The 16105-nt window shown below is 44.5% G+C and overlaps 5 protein-coding genes across 5 annotated transcripts; 3 read left to right on the top strand and 2 right to left on the bottom strand.

Moving 5' to 3' along the window:
* The first annotated feature begins 270 nt into the window (after positions 1 to 270).
* On the top strand, positions 271 to 4645 carry EAE98_003380 (uncharacterized protein). Its single transcript, XM_038951000.1, has 2 exons — positions 271 to 921; positions 976 to 4645. Exons 1-2 carry the CDS (start codon positions 698 to 700, stop codon positions 4121 to 4123), a joined length of 3372 nt encoding a protein of 1123 aa, XP_038812464.1. The 5' UTR covers positions 271 to 697; the 3' UTR covers positions 4124 to 4645.
* Positions 4646 to 5488: 843 nt separating this feature from the next.
* Positions 5489 to 8709, bottom strand: EAE98_003379 (uncharacterized protein). Its single transcript, XM_038950999.1, has 2 exons — positions 8430 to 8709; positions 5489 to 8370 (listed from the first exon to the last, which is right to left on the bottom strand). The coding sequence occupies exons 1-2, from the start codon at positions 8570 to 8572 to the stop codon at positions 5697 to 5699; spliced, it is 2817 nt and encodes a 938-aa protein (XP_038812463.1). The 5' UTR covers positions 8573 to 8709; the 3' UTR covers positions 5489 to 5696.
* Positions 8710 to 9015: 306 nt separating this feature from the next.
* EAE98_003378 (uncharacterized protein) lies at positions 9016 to 10577 on the top strand (the record flags this gene model as incomplete). Its single annotated transcript, XM_038950998.1, has 4 exons — positions 9016 to 9244; positions 9322 to 9611; positions 9670 to 9778; positions 9838 to 10577. The coding sequence occupies 4 exons, from the start codon at positions 9016 to 9018 to the stop codon at positions 10575 to 10577; spliced, it is 1368 nt and encodes a 455-aa protein (XP_038812462.1).
* A 1511-nt stretch (positions 10578 to 12088) lies between these two features.
* On the top strand, positions 12089 to 12678 carry EAE98_003377 (uncharacterized protein; the record flags this gene model as incomplete). The annotated part of the gene is made up of 2 exons (XM_038950997.1): positions 12089 to 12587; positions 12641 to 12678. 2 exons carry the CDS (start codon positions 12089 to 12091, stop codon positions 12676 to 12678), a joined length of 537 nt encoding a protein of 178 aa, XP_038812461.1.
* A 1339-nt stretch (positions 12679 to 14017) lies between these two features.
* Positions 14018 to 15673, bottom strand: EAE98_003376 (uncharacterized protein; the record flags this gene model as incomplete). The annotated part of the gene is made up of 3 exons (XM_038950996.1): positions 14018 to 14639; positions 14687 to 15436; positions 15658 to 15673. The coding sequence occupies 3 exons, from the start codon at positions 15671 to 15673 to the stop codon at positions 14140 to 14142; spliced, it is 1266 nt and encodes a 421-aa protein (XP_038812460.1). The 3' UTR covers positions 14018 to 14139.
* Between the last annotated feature and the right edge of the window lie 432 nt (positions 15674 to 16105).

The raw sequence follows: 16105 nt of genomic DNA, 5'->3' as shown, positions 1-16105 counted from the left end.
ATTCAAAACGCGTAATTCAATACATCATCGGTATCCCATTCTACTCCATGAATAAATCCAAATTTCTTTCTTTCTTTCTTCCTTTCTTTCTTAAAAAAAACAATCCCTTGGTACACAAAGTAACGAGGGTATGGATGACAAGGATAACACCAGCCTTCACCATTCTTTCTCCACGATCTCAGCCACTCCCTTTAACTCTTTCTCGCGCCTTGCACACAGATGAGAGGTAGCATTTTGAACAACTTTCGACTTAATCCACCAGAGACCCGCTTCATTCCAATCAAAACGGATCCCATTTCTCTCTTCTCAAATCAATTCTTTAATATTTCTGGAGTGTCAGCTTTTTTATGATTTATGCTGCATGGAACGGTCTGAGATGCGAGGGTTCTAACGCGATTTCGTACCTACTCGGCGTTCGACTTTGGAATATCAGTTGAGGATTTCCCAAATACAATGCTCAGCGAGAGCTGGTGAGGGAAGAAAGAAAGAGAGAAAGAACGAAAGAACGAAAGAAAGAAAGAAAGAACTTGGAAGTTATCATACACGCTCGAGACCGAGATCAACTTTACAACTAGGAGAACACAACCTCAGCCACGACCTCGACCTCGAGAATTACCATATAATAAATCATCATTGGATTATAATATAGTCTTACTTTCTTTGAAGCATTAATAATACCTCACTCTCTTTCTTCATCATGGCCACGAAACTCAAAATGGCGGGCATGCATACCGCTGGAATCTTCTCGGATATGACGGTTGATGGCCCAGTAATTGGTACTCTGGTTGTTATCGTTGATCGAGCCAAGAATTTACCAAACAGAAAGACCATTGGAAAACAAGATCCTTATTGTGCAGCTCGTCTGGGAAAGGAAGCAAAAAAAACGGAGACAGATAAGAGAGGTGGACAAACCCCTCGATGGTAAGTGCCCAATGAGGAGTTGATGTCTGCTGCATTACTGACGAGGCTATCTAGGGATCAAGAGCTCCGATTTACTGTTCACGATTCACCGGATTACTATCAATTGAAGGTCTCAGTATTTAATGACGACAAGAGAACAGATCTGATAGGAGAGACTTGGGTAAACTTACAAGATGTCATTGTTGCAGGAGGGGGACAAAGTGATATATGGCATAACTTAAACTTCAAGGGGAAATATGCGGGAGAGATTAGGGTCGAGATCACATATTATGATAAAAGACCCAAACCAGAGAAACCAGAGAAGAAGGAACCCAAACAAAACTCATCGACAATTACTCCATCTACATCTGTGCAATCGATAACGGATTTCGGAAGTGTGAGTGGAAGTGGAAGTGGGAGTTTGAGAGAAGGAGTTGGTGGGCCAAGACAATTAGGGGTGAAACCAATTGTTAAGAGGCGGCCTCTACCAACCGATCCAATTACTGGAGCTCCAGCGCAACCTCCTGTGGCAGCACCCGCGCCAGCCCCGATCCCTGCTGCGGTATCACATCCTGCCGAACTTGTTCATACTCCTCCACGAGGATATCAGGCCCCATCTACAGTTGACCATGTGCAAATGACCCCTACTCGTGGATATAGAGACTCTCCTTCTGCGATACCAGATCATGTCCAGACCCCACCTCGAGGCTACCAAAACCCACCGACTGGAATACCAGATCACATTCAGACACTGCCGCAAGGATATAAGATGTCTCCAAATGGTATGCCGGATCATGTCCCTCGAGGATATGCAAATCCACCGGTAATTCAGGATCAACCTTCGCCTCGTGGATATCCAAGTTCTGCTGCCATGTCTGATCCAATGCAAGCGCAGCGTGGTTATCACTCTCCTATTGCTGGGCAAGAGCACGCGCAAACGCCACCGCGTGGATATCAGAACGGATTCGCTCAGGATCAATCGCCTGTACAAAGAGTGGAATACAACGCACCTTCAGCCCGGTATAACCAACCCCAAGGATATGATATTAGTCCAGGATCGACCCCATATGGAGGACCCCAAGACATGATGGTCGCAGCACCACCAAGTTCCCAATCAATGCGGAATAACGATAGATATGAGATTCACGATCCAATGTTGAGAAATGATTACGAAAACGGTCATGATATGAATCAATACGCGGCCCATGAAGCGGATCCTCGCGACAGATATGGAGGCTCTCGTATGTTAACGTATGAGCCTCAGCAGTCAGGTCCATATGAACTTCCGATGAGCCCTGGTCCTCCGCCACCTCCCCCTGCTCATGCAAGCAGACACGTGAATTCGGTGCCAACTCTCGCGCAACCCAAGGCTGTCCATGGCCGGCCAGTCAGTCGAGGAAATTCCAATCCATACAACACTTCCATGGATGATATGCACCGCCACTCAATGCCTGCTCATACACAACCCACTTCAGCTTACCAGGCCTACAACCCACCAAAGAACGATGACCAATTCCGAAGGTCCGGAAATGGAAACCCTTACCCACCCCGAAAGAACTCTTATGATTCGAGAGATTTGAGGTACAATCCCAGTTATGATGACATGCAGCCGACTGTCGAGGATGCCCCACCCACACCAGCTCCAGGACCAGGACCAAACAGTTATCAGGCTGCTATACCGCATAGGGGTAGTGCACCAGGTGCCATGCAACACCCAGCTGAAGGGATGTATGACCAAGTACCGGCACCATTAAATTTACGGCATCGCCCTAGTCGCAATAGTATTGCAACAACTGCCCCGAGTCATCAACATTCGAATAGCTCAGGTGGCTATCCGACATCTAGTTCTATGTCTTCTGTCAGAGATGGCGCTTCTGTAACCTCTAGAAATTCTTACGGCCAACTCCCATCATCCCGCCAAGACAGAAGCCAGTCCCTAGGTGTGCAGAATACTAATGGAGACTATGGTTTGCCTGAGATGCCACCAACTTTGGTACCGGGAATGGATCCAATCATTGCAAAGGAAATCTCGGATCGGATTTATCACGAAAAACGAGCAAGTTATAGCCAAAATCCTGCATCTTCGCAGCGAGGAAGATATCAAGAGATTCCAAGACATCAGCCACAACAGATTCAACAGCCAATACCCCTTCCCTATCATGATAATTCGGCTGTCGTCCCATACTCACCACAAGCAGCATATGACGATCGCCAAAGTCGATACGCTGCGTCTACGGCTATGGTGCCAGTAAAATCTAGGGGCACGTCGCCTAATCCCGGAATGGATAGACGAGGAAATTCGCCTAACCCTATGGATCGAAGAGGCGTGTCTCCCAATCCAATGGATAGAAGAGGTGCATCTCCCAATCCACCTATGGACAGAAGGGGTGCTTCACCTAATCCTATGAACAGAAGAGGTACCTCTCCTAACCCAGCAGTCATGCGAAAACCGGTCAGTCCTGCTCCGGAGCCTCGAAGATTATCTGGTATTGCATTCGGGCCAGATTCATATGATGTTTTCAATCCAAGTCTGACAGGATCGAAATCTGCAACTTCTCTAAGTGCTGCTTATGATCCTAAAGATGACCCCGATGCGAAAATCATTACTTATGATGGCAGGGAAATTGATCCAAGTGATCACATCCCTGAATCTAATTATGCACCACTCCTTGAACAAAAGGGACCAAAATACGCTTCGCAAATGCCAGATCGCAATTATCGACCTCCACCAGCAGAATACCCAATGCCATCAAATGGTCGTAAGCAATTACGTCAAGCAGGAAGGCCTCAGTCAATGGCTGTCTCGTCCCCAATTTACTTCAGCGGCGGCATTCCTGACAACCCTCCAGCTACCGCTCATAGGAAACTCCAAAAGAAGTCAAACCGCATGTCGGCACAACCTGCATACCATTCGTCCCCAAATGTACCGATCTACAAAGAACCAACTTATGCATCTAGTAGAACGTCAATGCAGAGACCCTCAACGGCTGAGTATTCTCATGACAGTTATCAGTCAAATGGTTATCAGTATGGAAGTAGCCCTGGAGGTGGATATCGAGGGGCGGTTGGGCCAGTCGTACCAGCGAAAATTCCAATGGCATTACCGGCTCCAGCTAGTAGTGGCGCAGGGAGAGGAGGTGGAGGTGGGGATGCGTGGGCGCTGTTGGAAGAAATGAAAAACATTGACTTAGGGGCCCCAAGTTCCAGAAGGAGAAGGCACTGATAAAAAATTTAAGCTCGAGACGAGTGTAGGCGGCGATAGGGTGGTGCGAGCCGGAAAGGGAGAAAACATAATGTGTTATATTTTTTGTACGATTGAGATAGGATATATCTGGTGGCTGCTTGTTTTCATATACCTTTTGCATTTTCTTGCATTCTTGATTATTGCACTCATCTTCTGCGTTGGATTTAGACTCTGGTATCTCAAGGGTCTCATATCAAGGCTTTTATGGGTATATAGCAGGTATGGCGTTTTTCTTTGAGCAATTGTGCTCTGTTAAGATAGGGAAAGGGAAAGATGATGGGTAGAGAGCAGTGAACGGGCTAATGGGGAATTCAAAAGGCATTGGTTTGGAAAGGATGATGGAATGGGAACAGACGAGCCCTGTCCGGGTTTGGTAGGATAGGATGAGTTGAGAAGGAATGGAGACTTGGAGAATATATCAAAATTGGGAGGTTAGGAATCAAATAGGTGGAGGGGTAGAGGAAGGAAGGCAAGGACGAATGAAAATGCAAATGAATATGATATCAAATTTATACACAACACCCATCCGTGAATAACGTATGTGTGATAGTGAGCCAGTCTAGGAATACGTACATGCAATGGATCAGAGGATAAATATTTCAACGCTAGAAAGCTTTCATTCACTAGGTACATACATATCCGTCTTTTTCCTCCCCTTCGGCCTATCATATTCCCCCCCCCCTCTCTCAAAAATATGAGCATCTCTAAAGTATCCATACCCATTTCTTTCAGATATCAGAGAATTAAAACACTAATTGAGATAAATCTCCTTCACACTCTTTCTTCCTCGTAACTTTATAATGGGTTTATATTTATATTTCCCCCATGTTACCCCATTCAACTTGGCGTATTCAACGCTACGCTATGCTAATCCGTGACATGCGTATGCGTTGCGTGCGTGTTTGATTCTGGGGTGTGGGTGTGGGAGGGGGGGGAAGGGGGGGGCGAGGTAGATAGGTAGGTAGGTAGGTAGGTATTTATGATTTGATTTGATTTGATGTGGTCGCTAACAGATGAGGATTACTCAGATAACTTACCATGAGGGGAATCTGGTTGGGCGTTCAGTGTGGTGGTTTTGTGGGTATTGTTGGGGGGTTTGGTTACTGGTTTGATTATTGGTTTGATTATTGGTTTGAGGGGAGGGGAGAGGGGAGGAGATGAGATGAGATGAGATGAGATAAAATGGGAGGGGAGGGAATGAGATATTGTGGGATAGGTAACCTTGGAAAGACAAGGTGGACAAAATCGGAGCCACTATTAAGGTACCTATGATGAATGAAGTACACGCATGCACATTGAGAGTAGGGAGTGGGAAGAGAGAAGAGAGAAGCAAATATCAGACATGTGTAAAAAAAGAATTGTATATTCATCATCCTATATCAACAGACCAACGCCACAAGCAGCCAATCGGCATTCCACCCATCCATCATTCATTGGTATCCTTATCGAGCCGTCCTAATATGTCATACCATGCTACGCGAAAAGACAATACGCCCCTCCTCTACACGCATCTCCACTCATTCTTCCAATACGAGTACTGAGCACAACACAATTATCTTTCTCTAGCACTCGACTCGCCGGATCTCCCTTCTCTAGCTTTGCCCTTCCCCTTGTCTTTTTCTCGCTCCCTTTCCCGGGCACTCTTCCGCCTAACTCCCGTATATACATCATTAAAATTCATTACCACACCCAAGAACCTCATGTCTGTATCTGGCTGATATGCCAAATCGCCGAGCAATAGCGAAATCCTCGATTTGAATTGCGTTCCCAACCCACTCAATCTCTCTGCTAGTAAGGGGAATTCTTCCTCTTCGCCTTGAATATTCGAGAGATTGAGATTTAGAAGTGCAGGATTAGGGTTCTCGAATGGAGATCTAGATGGAGGATAATCATCGAAACGAGTTCCGGGTCGAGAGGAGGCAGATGTGCCTGGGCGCGGGATGGATGGAGAACTGGCGTTTTGACGTTTTGAGTATTCGGTTACGCTGAAGGAGTACAGACCGTCAACTGCGTCGCGGTATGAGAGCATCAATCTAAGAATCTCGCCTAATTGAACCATGAACGTATTATCATCAAGATCATTTGAATGCTTTTTCTTGGCGCCTAGCAGACCTTTGTGTGTGATGGCGTTGAGATATTTAGTATGCGCTTTGATAAGATCGTCGAGTGTGCAACCATCTTTGTGAATAGCGGATTGGAGCTCATCCCAGGAAGACTCGATAACTTCAAAGAGGATATAGTATTGCAGTTGCGCGATAAAATGAATCATTTCTGCAAGGACACCGCGAGTCTGTTTCCATGATTGATGGAAGGCGGGATCTGGAGATCCAAGTAAGACGCCACGGGCTCCAGTCATGCATTTACGCCAAGTGGTCGACAAGGCAAATTCAACACGCTTGATGCGCCATAGGAAGTTGAATACTTTGAGGTATTGTCGATTACCCCATTCCGTTACAACGACATCGACAGGAGCATCAATTTTGTATTCAAGGGTGAAACAATCCCAACCTATATCACCGTGTGAAAGTTGTAACATACGGGCATCGAGACGACGGAGAACCTCGGGCGAATCGTATTGCGCATTAGAGCCACGGATAGCGTGCTCAAGTTGAGCGGTGAGAGTATGACGATATTGAGCGCCTGCCGGACGATCAAGATTTGATGCAAGAGATTCCATGAGTAGAGCGATAAAATCTCCTTGCCCTAGGAGGATATAATTTTTAAGAGCCTTGAGATGTTCGAACAAATGGAACTTCTCTGACATCAAGTGGATTAATCGGGCCATAGTCGTCTTATAAGCCTCATCAATCCATGTCTCTAAAGTCGCAGTATCACCGTACCGTAGTTCTTTCGAAGCATCTTTTGAGTACTCTTCCACCCATTGAGAATCCCCGCAACCATAACGGATAAAGTTCAAGGATTTACCAATCAGGAAGACCTTTTGAGCAAAGTCCTGGGTGATGATACTTGGTACCATATCTTCATTAAGTTTGTATTTGTCCTCCCATACACTGCTAGCACCTCCTCTATTTCTGCCATCTTGGGCCTCCTGGATCGCATTGGGATCCTGTTCCGAAACAAAAAATTCATGGTATGGATCGGATAATTCTCCATCATATATCCAATGTCGAAGCATGTCATAAAACGGCCGAGTAACATGAATCAGCAACCGCTCGGCGAAAGCTCCTACCATTGGATCCCCGTGCGACGATGAAAATCCATGGATCAACGTGATGAGTTGGCCACCCTTTTTACTTTTTGATTCCTCACTAATCAAGCTCATCAATCTCAAGCCCATCGTCGCTTCTCGGGTCCACACTACGCATCTCTTAAGAGTGACCCCTGCCTTTCCAACACCTCCTCTTGGTTCATTCTCGTCTAGCGATGAAAGTGCTCGTCGGATTTGACCTTCTAGTGTTGCTACTAGTCCAAGATATGACCTAAGCTCGCCTGCAATAGCGGCTCGTAGACTCTGTCCTAGGAGACCACCGTCGCTTGTCTGCACAAAACCAGATAAACTTCTGTATAATAACGATGGCTCAGCTAATGTATGGAGAATTGAAATTATCGGTACAGGTAAAGTATCGGGTAGTCTGAGGCTTGATTGGGCATCAAATGGTAAATTCGAGGATGATAGGCCTTGTAATGTGAATGGCAAGTCCCTAAGTAGTGCGGTTTCTGGGGGATCAATCTCGACATAATTTTCAGCCAGTAGAGCCGTCTTCAATGCGACACCCTCACGCTGGCTACCTGGTGTCTTCGCAAATACCTGTTCTTCCTCCTTTCTATCTTTCTGACCCCCTTCTCGTTCCGGTAACTTCCTCAATCCAGAAGGCGCAAAAGCATCATCGAATTCTCTCTCTTCTCGCGAAGTTTGGCTTTGAGAGTCAAAAGTCCCATCTATTTGAATGTTTCGACGGATATCTCGAAGAGGAGCAGCGCTGGCAGTATCTTGGTCCTCGGCAGGTCTCTTAGACTTCTTCTTATTCACTGGACTCATAAAAGGGCTCGTCAGTCCAGAAGGTTTGAGTTGCTCTTGGTCGCCTAGTTGATAGAGAAAGTAAAGCACTGCCCATTTTTGTGTAATGACCGGTATGGAGAGGAGCCGGCTATATAGGTTTGTGAATCGTAAAGCTTCATTAGGACTTGGGTTTGTTTGTATTAATCGTTTCTTTATCAAATCGGAAGCTTGATTTACATCTGCGACAACAGCAGTTGTTCTTGAGCTACATAAATTGCAAAATCAGCATTCCATAATACTGGGCACAGTTTCCAAAGTCAATACCTTCCCAAAATTTCCCGTACGAAGTCGGTAGCATTGCTTTCTCGTTCTTCTGCGTCTGCAGGATCTTCTCCAGGAATATCTACTTGAAATCGGCGCACTAGGCTGTCAATAGCAGTGGAGATACGAGTACTTCGTGAGGACATAATTGCATCGTTGCGATAATTGAATATCTGCGACCTTATCTTAATCCTCAGAGAATCATATATTCGTTAACCTTCATGAGAGTTGATCAAAAGAGTGGACGCGTTGATAAGGATCATACGCGATGATTTATTTACTTCAATTTTGAGGGGTTTGGTTTGATTTAGTGACAGTACAAGGGAGGTAGGCTGGTAGGTTACCCTAGAACTCCAGATTTCTTACATAAGGCTACAAGGCCAACCGACTCTCTCAACGTCACCTCTATGTTATGCCCCGAGTCGACCATCATTCAATCATCAACCACGCCATCAAATCAACGGTTCTTATTTTGAATTTGTGTCATCTAATTCTTCCGCTACTGCTCCATTTATGGGCGATAGAAAATTGAAGGTTTTCGCGCCTTGAGAGCGTGGTCGCGCGAGCCTGAATAGCTCCTACAGTCATCATGCCAGACATTGATCCAGCGGCCTTGAGTCGCTCAAGTGTGACGAACAAGAGTCCAACTCCTGTTCTATCTAACAAATCACTTACTGCGACAACACCGGTACAAAAATCTGCAAAATTCAATCATGTTCCGCCGCGCATCGACCTTGAACCGTTGTATACGGCAGTCAAGTCTGCCATTGGCGAGAATTTTGGGATATACAAAGATTCAATTGGCTTGTTTCTTATGGGTATGTGATGAAAGTTATCGTCTCTTGTGAGGGGCGATAATTACGCGTGTTAGTATTGTGTTAATCCTTTGTTCTAGGGCACATGAACCAAATTGAACTTTCGTCCCGAATTGATCATTTTCTCATAACAAATACTGGCGAAATCGAACATCTTCACAATCAACTGATATCTGCCATTTATGCGAACACAACTCGTGAAATGCCTGACCAGGGCGTGGCAAGCTGGGTCAGTGCAAATGATAAACCTACGACAGGAGCTGGGAGCAAGCCGGTCAGCGGCGATGCGGCAGAACAAAGACTTAAAACAGAAGTTATGCAACTACCGAGTCGTGATAGAAGGAGGTTGAAGGATCTTTCTCAGAATGATGTAAGATTTATTTTGCTTATATGGAGTAATTATGAATCTGTGCTAAATTGCTGTGTAGTTCGACCCGTTCGATGCATTTGCGACAATGCTAACCGAGCATCGCCGACCGAAGCCTGCACGACAGCCCGAGATTGTGCCTGCTAGTGCTGGTGGTCTGAATAAAACTAGTAAGTTATGCATAACCACCGAACCTGGCAAGTTCAATAGTACTTACATGTTATTTAAGATTGGGATCTGGAAATTCGGAAAAGATATGCTTTACCTCTAGCCTCGGAATCAGGAGAGTTTCCTGACATGACAACTATCGAATCGCGAATGCTTCCCATATGCTACGAAACAGGATTAGTAAATGGCCATGTCCAAGATGCCGCTCAATTCATGTCTGTGGCAACAGAAACCTTTATTAAAGAGGTATTATCATCGATATTCAGCAAAACGAGAAGCAATGGACCTGGGTCTACGGGTAGTGCTGGGACAGGCGGGGGTTCCTCCTGGGTGCAAACGCACAAGTATCGCAGGCAGCTGGAAAGGGAGGAAGAATCCTCGTTGCGCAACGAAGTCCTTCGAGACAAAAACGGCTTATTACCCACCGAGGCCCGCGCAGCAAGTGAACGAGGTCCTCTAGGCATGGCTGATGTACGAACCGCACTTGAGATTTCCGATTGTGGTTTAGGGCAAATGCCAGTCGTTGTCCAGCAAATTATGTTCGGATACCAAGAGGGCGAGCTAGAAGACTGGGACGCATTCACACGGCTTGGGCCTCAAGGAAGAATCATTACTGAGGATGAAGATGGCGACATCGAGATGGGTGGTCTCGAGGTCAATGGATTAACTAATGGCGTCAACGGGCACGCGATAGACGAACCGATGAGTGATATCGAAGATTGGGGATGGGAAGGGGCCGAATATCAAGATCGAGCTGCATTGGATATGGTACTAGATTCATGTCTAGCAATTGGAGCTTAACGCGTAATGTTACCTGCGGCTGGGTATGGCGTTTGCATTGGGGGTTTCAAAGGCGTTATTAACCCACTTGGGGGCAGTGGTGTAGCATTGGCGCAACGGATATTGGGTGTTTATGTACCAGAATACTGTATAAAATGATCATAAAAGGGAGGGTAGAGATGAAGGGCGCTTTGGGCACGGTTGGGTATAGGGGAACTCTGTACACAATGATACCCATGAACTGGCCAGGTAGGCCACTTATTCATATTAGTACTTGAATGAAGAAAGAAGCTAAACGATAGAGTGTAAAATATTATTTATACACTAGCGAACAATCTCAATTTATCGTTACCAGTCATGCTAAGAACAATCTTTTCGTGTCGTTTGTACAAGATGGTTTCAGATTTGGGTAGAAGGAGGAGAGAAAGCGTGACATCCCTATCAATTAATTCAAAGCTGTTGGATGTGACTAGATTCAACCTTAAAATTGAGGCTCATCAGTTTAATCCCTACAGTCGCTCTTATTCTTCAACCACTTCGAATTTCAACCTATTATTAGCTTCAAGCAGATTAGTTTATTCTGGATTAGAAAGCTACGACAGCTTCAACTTTACATCCATTGCGCATCCGTTTCAATAATTACATTCGTTGCTAGCCAGATTCTATATCACAGGGCTATTACAACCACCCGAGCCACCATATATGACCCCCATTCCCTATGGGGTATGGATGTGTTAGGCTTAATCGGAAATAGTAGCTTAATTGAACCCAGTATTTCTCAACCCTTGAATAAATTCCAAAGCAATGGCAAGAAAGGGTGCTGCTGGACTTGCCAATCTTATTACCGAATTTGAAGGCTCAGTTTATCGTCATGTGCCTGGCTATATCGAAAAGTTCTGGCCAAACATAATCCCGATAGAACTGCAAGTGCCTACGACCTCGATGTCAAAGATAGTATCTTCTACTGGCACTTTGCTGGCTGAACTTCATGTCGTTGAGGATCTGGGAGAATGGGTTTCCTCCGTCCAGCCCTATCAACTCCCTAGCGGCTAAGTTCAGATCATTACCACACTCTATCCTTTGGCTCCAAGCAGTGATGCGAACTATGGGCAGCAAGCAAGCATATTGATTGCGTCAAAGCACGCAATACAATTATCTAAGATTTGTCCCGGAGCGGATGTTCAAGTCCTAGGACTCATTGAGAGCGGACCCAGTCTAGTTCCAGACGACACAAGAGTTCTAAGGTTTTGTAAGATGGCTTGAGATTTTCTGATCATCTGATTTAAGCGTTGCTTTTTGCACACATTCCATATATACAATTCAATTTTGGAAATATGGACTTTCGCTAGAGTAGGGGTAATCAGCAGTGAAACATTCAGTATTACGAAGAAATCTGATGACTTTGCACGTATTGTGGCTAGGAACATGTTTTTAGATGTCCAAGATACGGGTCTGCAGGAGGTATTGAAAGAGGATGATCAAGGTGTTTTTGTTGGAAATAGCTGATTCACCGAGACTGTATCTCGAAGAAGATGCGTTCTTCAGACCTGACTGTCTTATTGGACCTGGTACAATATGCTTCAAGGCTCGTGCAGCACACACTCGAGGCCAAAACTTGGTCGTCAAACCCGTCTGGACCGAGATGGGATCTGCGGGGAAAAAAACTACTTGCACTTGCAAATACCAAGAAGGTTTTTGGCGTTTTTAAGCTCGAAGCGTATTGGGGTTTGAGGGACAAAAGTCGACAGAACATCATCATCATCTCTCCACTGTTTTCCGATTCTCCTGCAGGAATCCTCACTAATCTGGATGGCGCGCTTGATCTTATGGAACCTTTACTAGAGATTCAGCTGTTGATCAGCACCTCGGGATTCATGGCTTGCGGCATCCTAGGCGGCGATGATCATATATATCGCCATGATCTAGAATCTTTTTTCTATGTCTTTCTATGGCTGGCAATATTCTATGATGAAGTTACTTCTAAGTATATACTGGCATCAAGTCATCTTTACACCTGGATGGGCTTACTACGTATGGGTATGAAATGGGGTGATATTTTCAAAATCAAAAGAGCCGATATACAGTCGATGGAATTCTCGAAGCTTGTGGAGATGGAGTTTAGAAAGCTCTTCAGACCGTATCTGCTATTGGCGATAAGATGTTATAAGTTTCTATTCCCGATACAGAATGGGAAAATCTTTATAGGTACCAATCCTAATAGTGCTGCAGCAGAACGACTATATAAAGAGATGATCGCTATGTTTGAAAGCTATATTTATATGTAGAAAGGAGAATCGGAGAAACTTTTGCAATATACCATTTAAAGATCAAACTATTTGTAAGTGATTGTATTAGGAATATTAACATATTTAGACAGCTCAAGAAATACAAACTAATCTCATATCCAACCACAGCGCAAGAGTAAGAAAAGAGACGCCTAAGGGGCTTCAGATAATTGCGCCAAAGCGTTCACTAGTCTTTATCAAACTTGAAAGCTCGAGATGCCGAATACCTCAATTGACAATAATCAGTCTAGATATAATTCTGCTTTTTCGATGGATGACGCTACACATTATGATTCTCTTTCAACAATCGAACGCTATATAAATCACTTCCTAGCATCACGTCAACCACCCAAAACTTTCTGTCCTTCTGAAGTCGCTCGAGCACTTACTCATCCGGAGCTTCAAGCATTGGGTTATTCTTGCTGGCGCGAAGCCATGCCAGATATTCGATCGATTCTGTTTACGATGCGAGAGAACAATTACGTTGAGGTCTTACAGAAAGGCGTTGTGCTTGAAGGAGATCTTGGAGCCGGATTAGCAAATGTGGTTGGACCTATCAGAATACGAAAGCCCCTCGCTTGATTTGCATTTATTTTCCAGGGAATTATGCAATTAGCACCCTGGAGTTTGTGATTATATCTAGGCTTCTACATTCAAAGCCATAGAAATATTCACTTGATTATTAGAGTGTTGTGTTGTGCTGAGGAGTCGTACTATTCAAGCTCATTAACAACCTTGGCAGCCTACGAATACTTGATTTTGTGTTTTCTGACAAGCCATATCAAATATTCACCTATTTCTCCCATTGAGTTAAGGCAAAGCGCTTTTGTTCCCTCGTTTCATCTCTCAACTTCGTCATGGGCCGATTTTAACACCGTGAATTGTCCTCGGCTCGATCTACTCAACCTGTGTCGCAACAGCCATGCTGTAACATTTCAATCTTCCTATTTTGGGCTGCAATCCGGCATTGAATCATTTGATATCGAACCTCCGGCCGCCATGTGGAAAGAAATGCAGGATCTTATTTTCTATGGGGTTAGAATAAGTTCAGGCAGACCTGTTGACGGACAGGAGTCAAGCAAGAAGGTGGCATTCGAGAGACTTGGTGAAGAGTTTGATAATTAGGGTAGTTGGTTGAAATTTCGCCAATGTTAGTACTGCAAAAGGAAAATTCCAAATTCTATAGATCTTTTTTCATTCTCTAAAACTGGAGTAAATGAACATCCACGTAACAAACAAATTATGAGGCTTTGTCTAAGGAAGTTTTCACCTCTACATATTCATATCTAGCTCAGATATCAGCTTTCGTTTTCCTGGGGGTCATCCGTCAACAATGGTCCTTGCATTGCTTTTGGCCCGTGTGGCTGCATATCCTGAATCTTGCAGTTCATGATCCCTAGTGACTCTAGCCTTGAGCTGTCCCACATTGCATAGCCCCATGATCTTGAACAATCTCTTCTTTCACAATAGGAAACATAATTGCCTCCATCAAATGCAGGATTCCATTGTTGGACAGACCACAGCCATGCAAGATTTGGTTTCTCCTTCCCCGTGTATTCTGAATCTAATACAGTTTTTCGAAACTCAGAATCTTGCATAATTTGCATATCGCGAAGTGAAAAGAATATTGCCAGAGTATCTGAAAGGAAGTTTGGGGGCGTGTGAAATTCTCCGTAAAAAAAAGCCTCCTCTAGCAAAGGAAATTCCTGGTATTTCGAATAGTCGTTGAGGACTTCCCACAGAAATTCAAAGCCAAGGCTCAACAATCGCTCGGACATCTCTCGATAATCAATGAAGTCTGCAGTCATTCAGTGAGATTTGGTTGTACCCAGAAGACGAACTTACCTTTCTCCTTTGTTCTTGCCACAGCGTTCTCTATGCTATCCCCTGGGTCTTCCTCGCAGTATTCGTTCAAGGCGAACCAGTTGCGGAGTTCAACTGAACAACCTCTAAATACCACATCGTATTGCCTGTAAAAGAAATCTCTCGTACATACCATTTCCTCAACTTCCCAAAGTTCAAATCTAGACAAAAAGAGATTCCCGAGTTCTTCACAAGGGGACTCCCAATTGGGACGATAAGAAGGACTATATTTTCTTTCAGAGAATAGTATGTTGAATATCTCAATTCTCAGGATGCTGCGTTGGATCCTGCGTATCTCGAATCGGTCTGGTGATGGTGGATGCATTTTTTCTCCAGTCAGCGGATGATGTGATAAAGTCATCTGGAAAAATGCCAAGGTTACATTATGAAGAGCTGGTAGGAACCTCGATATATAGATAGTTTCGGTCGAGGTAATATTGAGAGGAAAAAATTCATCGATGCCTTTGTCATAGTCTGCAAGGAGCTGCTTAACGTCACTGAACCATGACGAACCACGCTCTATGCTCGTGGCGCGCGCTACAAATCGTGCTTCGTGGAGGATGTCCGGCGTAATTTCAGTTGAGAGGACAGTCAAAAATATATCCTCACGTCGGTTTGCATAGGCACCATGGAAAAATGGGGATGAATGTGCGAGACATTTAAGGGTGGCGATGTCAGGAGCCGCGCAGAGAATAAGGTCCTTCAATTCTTGTGGTAGATCATCGAGCTTTGCTATATTTTAACACAATTTTTGGTTATGTACGAGTTGATAGATGGCAATCGCTGTGGAAGAGGGTGTCACTGAGATGTAAACATATCACAGGTAGGTGTAATGGGCTCAGTGGGCAATTGTGGCCTAGCCTCGTGTAACCCATGCCGTTTGTCACAAGCCTATTTTTTCATAGGTGTGACTCAACCAATGTACTGCATTGACTTGACTCAATTTCTCAAACAATTTGTAGAATTCATATGAAATATGAGTCCGTTATCAAAGGCAACTGCTTCGAGAATATTTGCTGATATCCACTGCAATGGGGTGTAATGCAATGTGAATCATTTCAGCAAATTTTTGAAATGTAGTGAAAGAGACTGATATACTGAAGGGGACCGGACCCTTTGAGGGTATTCCTTTGAGGAGCCTAAAAGATTGTTTTAGAAATTAGTAGAAATTCAGGATTTCCCAGATGGAACAAAATGACATAAAACTGAATATTGAGACTTGAAATTGGAACATGACAACACTAATCTAGGCGTACAATACTGCACATCTCTCAAGAAAAAGCAGACCAGGGGAGATGTGATCGGAATCAGACTTTTAGAAAATTCGTCTATGTGTCGCGGCAACCAATATAACTATCATTGATTCTTGTATTTCCAGATGGGGGAAGATGGAATAGGAGT

The sequence above is a fragment of the Botrytis deweyae genome (genome assembly GCF_014898535.1).
Source record: "Botrytis deweyae strain B1 chromosome Unknown BDEW_006, whole genome shotgun sequence".
NCBI classification, from domain to species: domain Eukaryota; kingdom Fungi; phylum Ascomycota; class Leotiomycetes; order Helotiales; family Sclerotiniaceae; genus Botrytis; species Botrytis deweyae.
The sequence above is the reverse complement of the archived record's forward strand: the minus strand, read 5'-3'. Positions and strand labels throughout refer to the sequence as shown.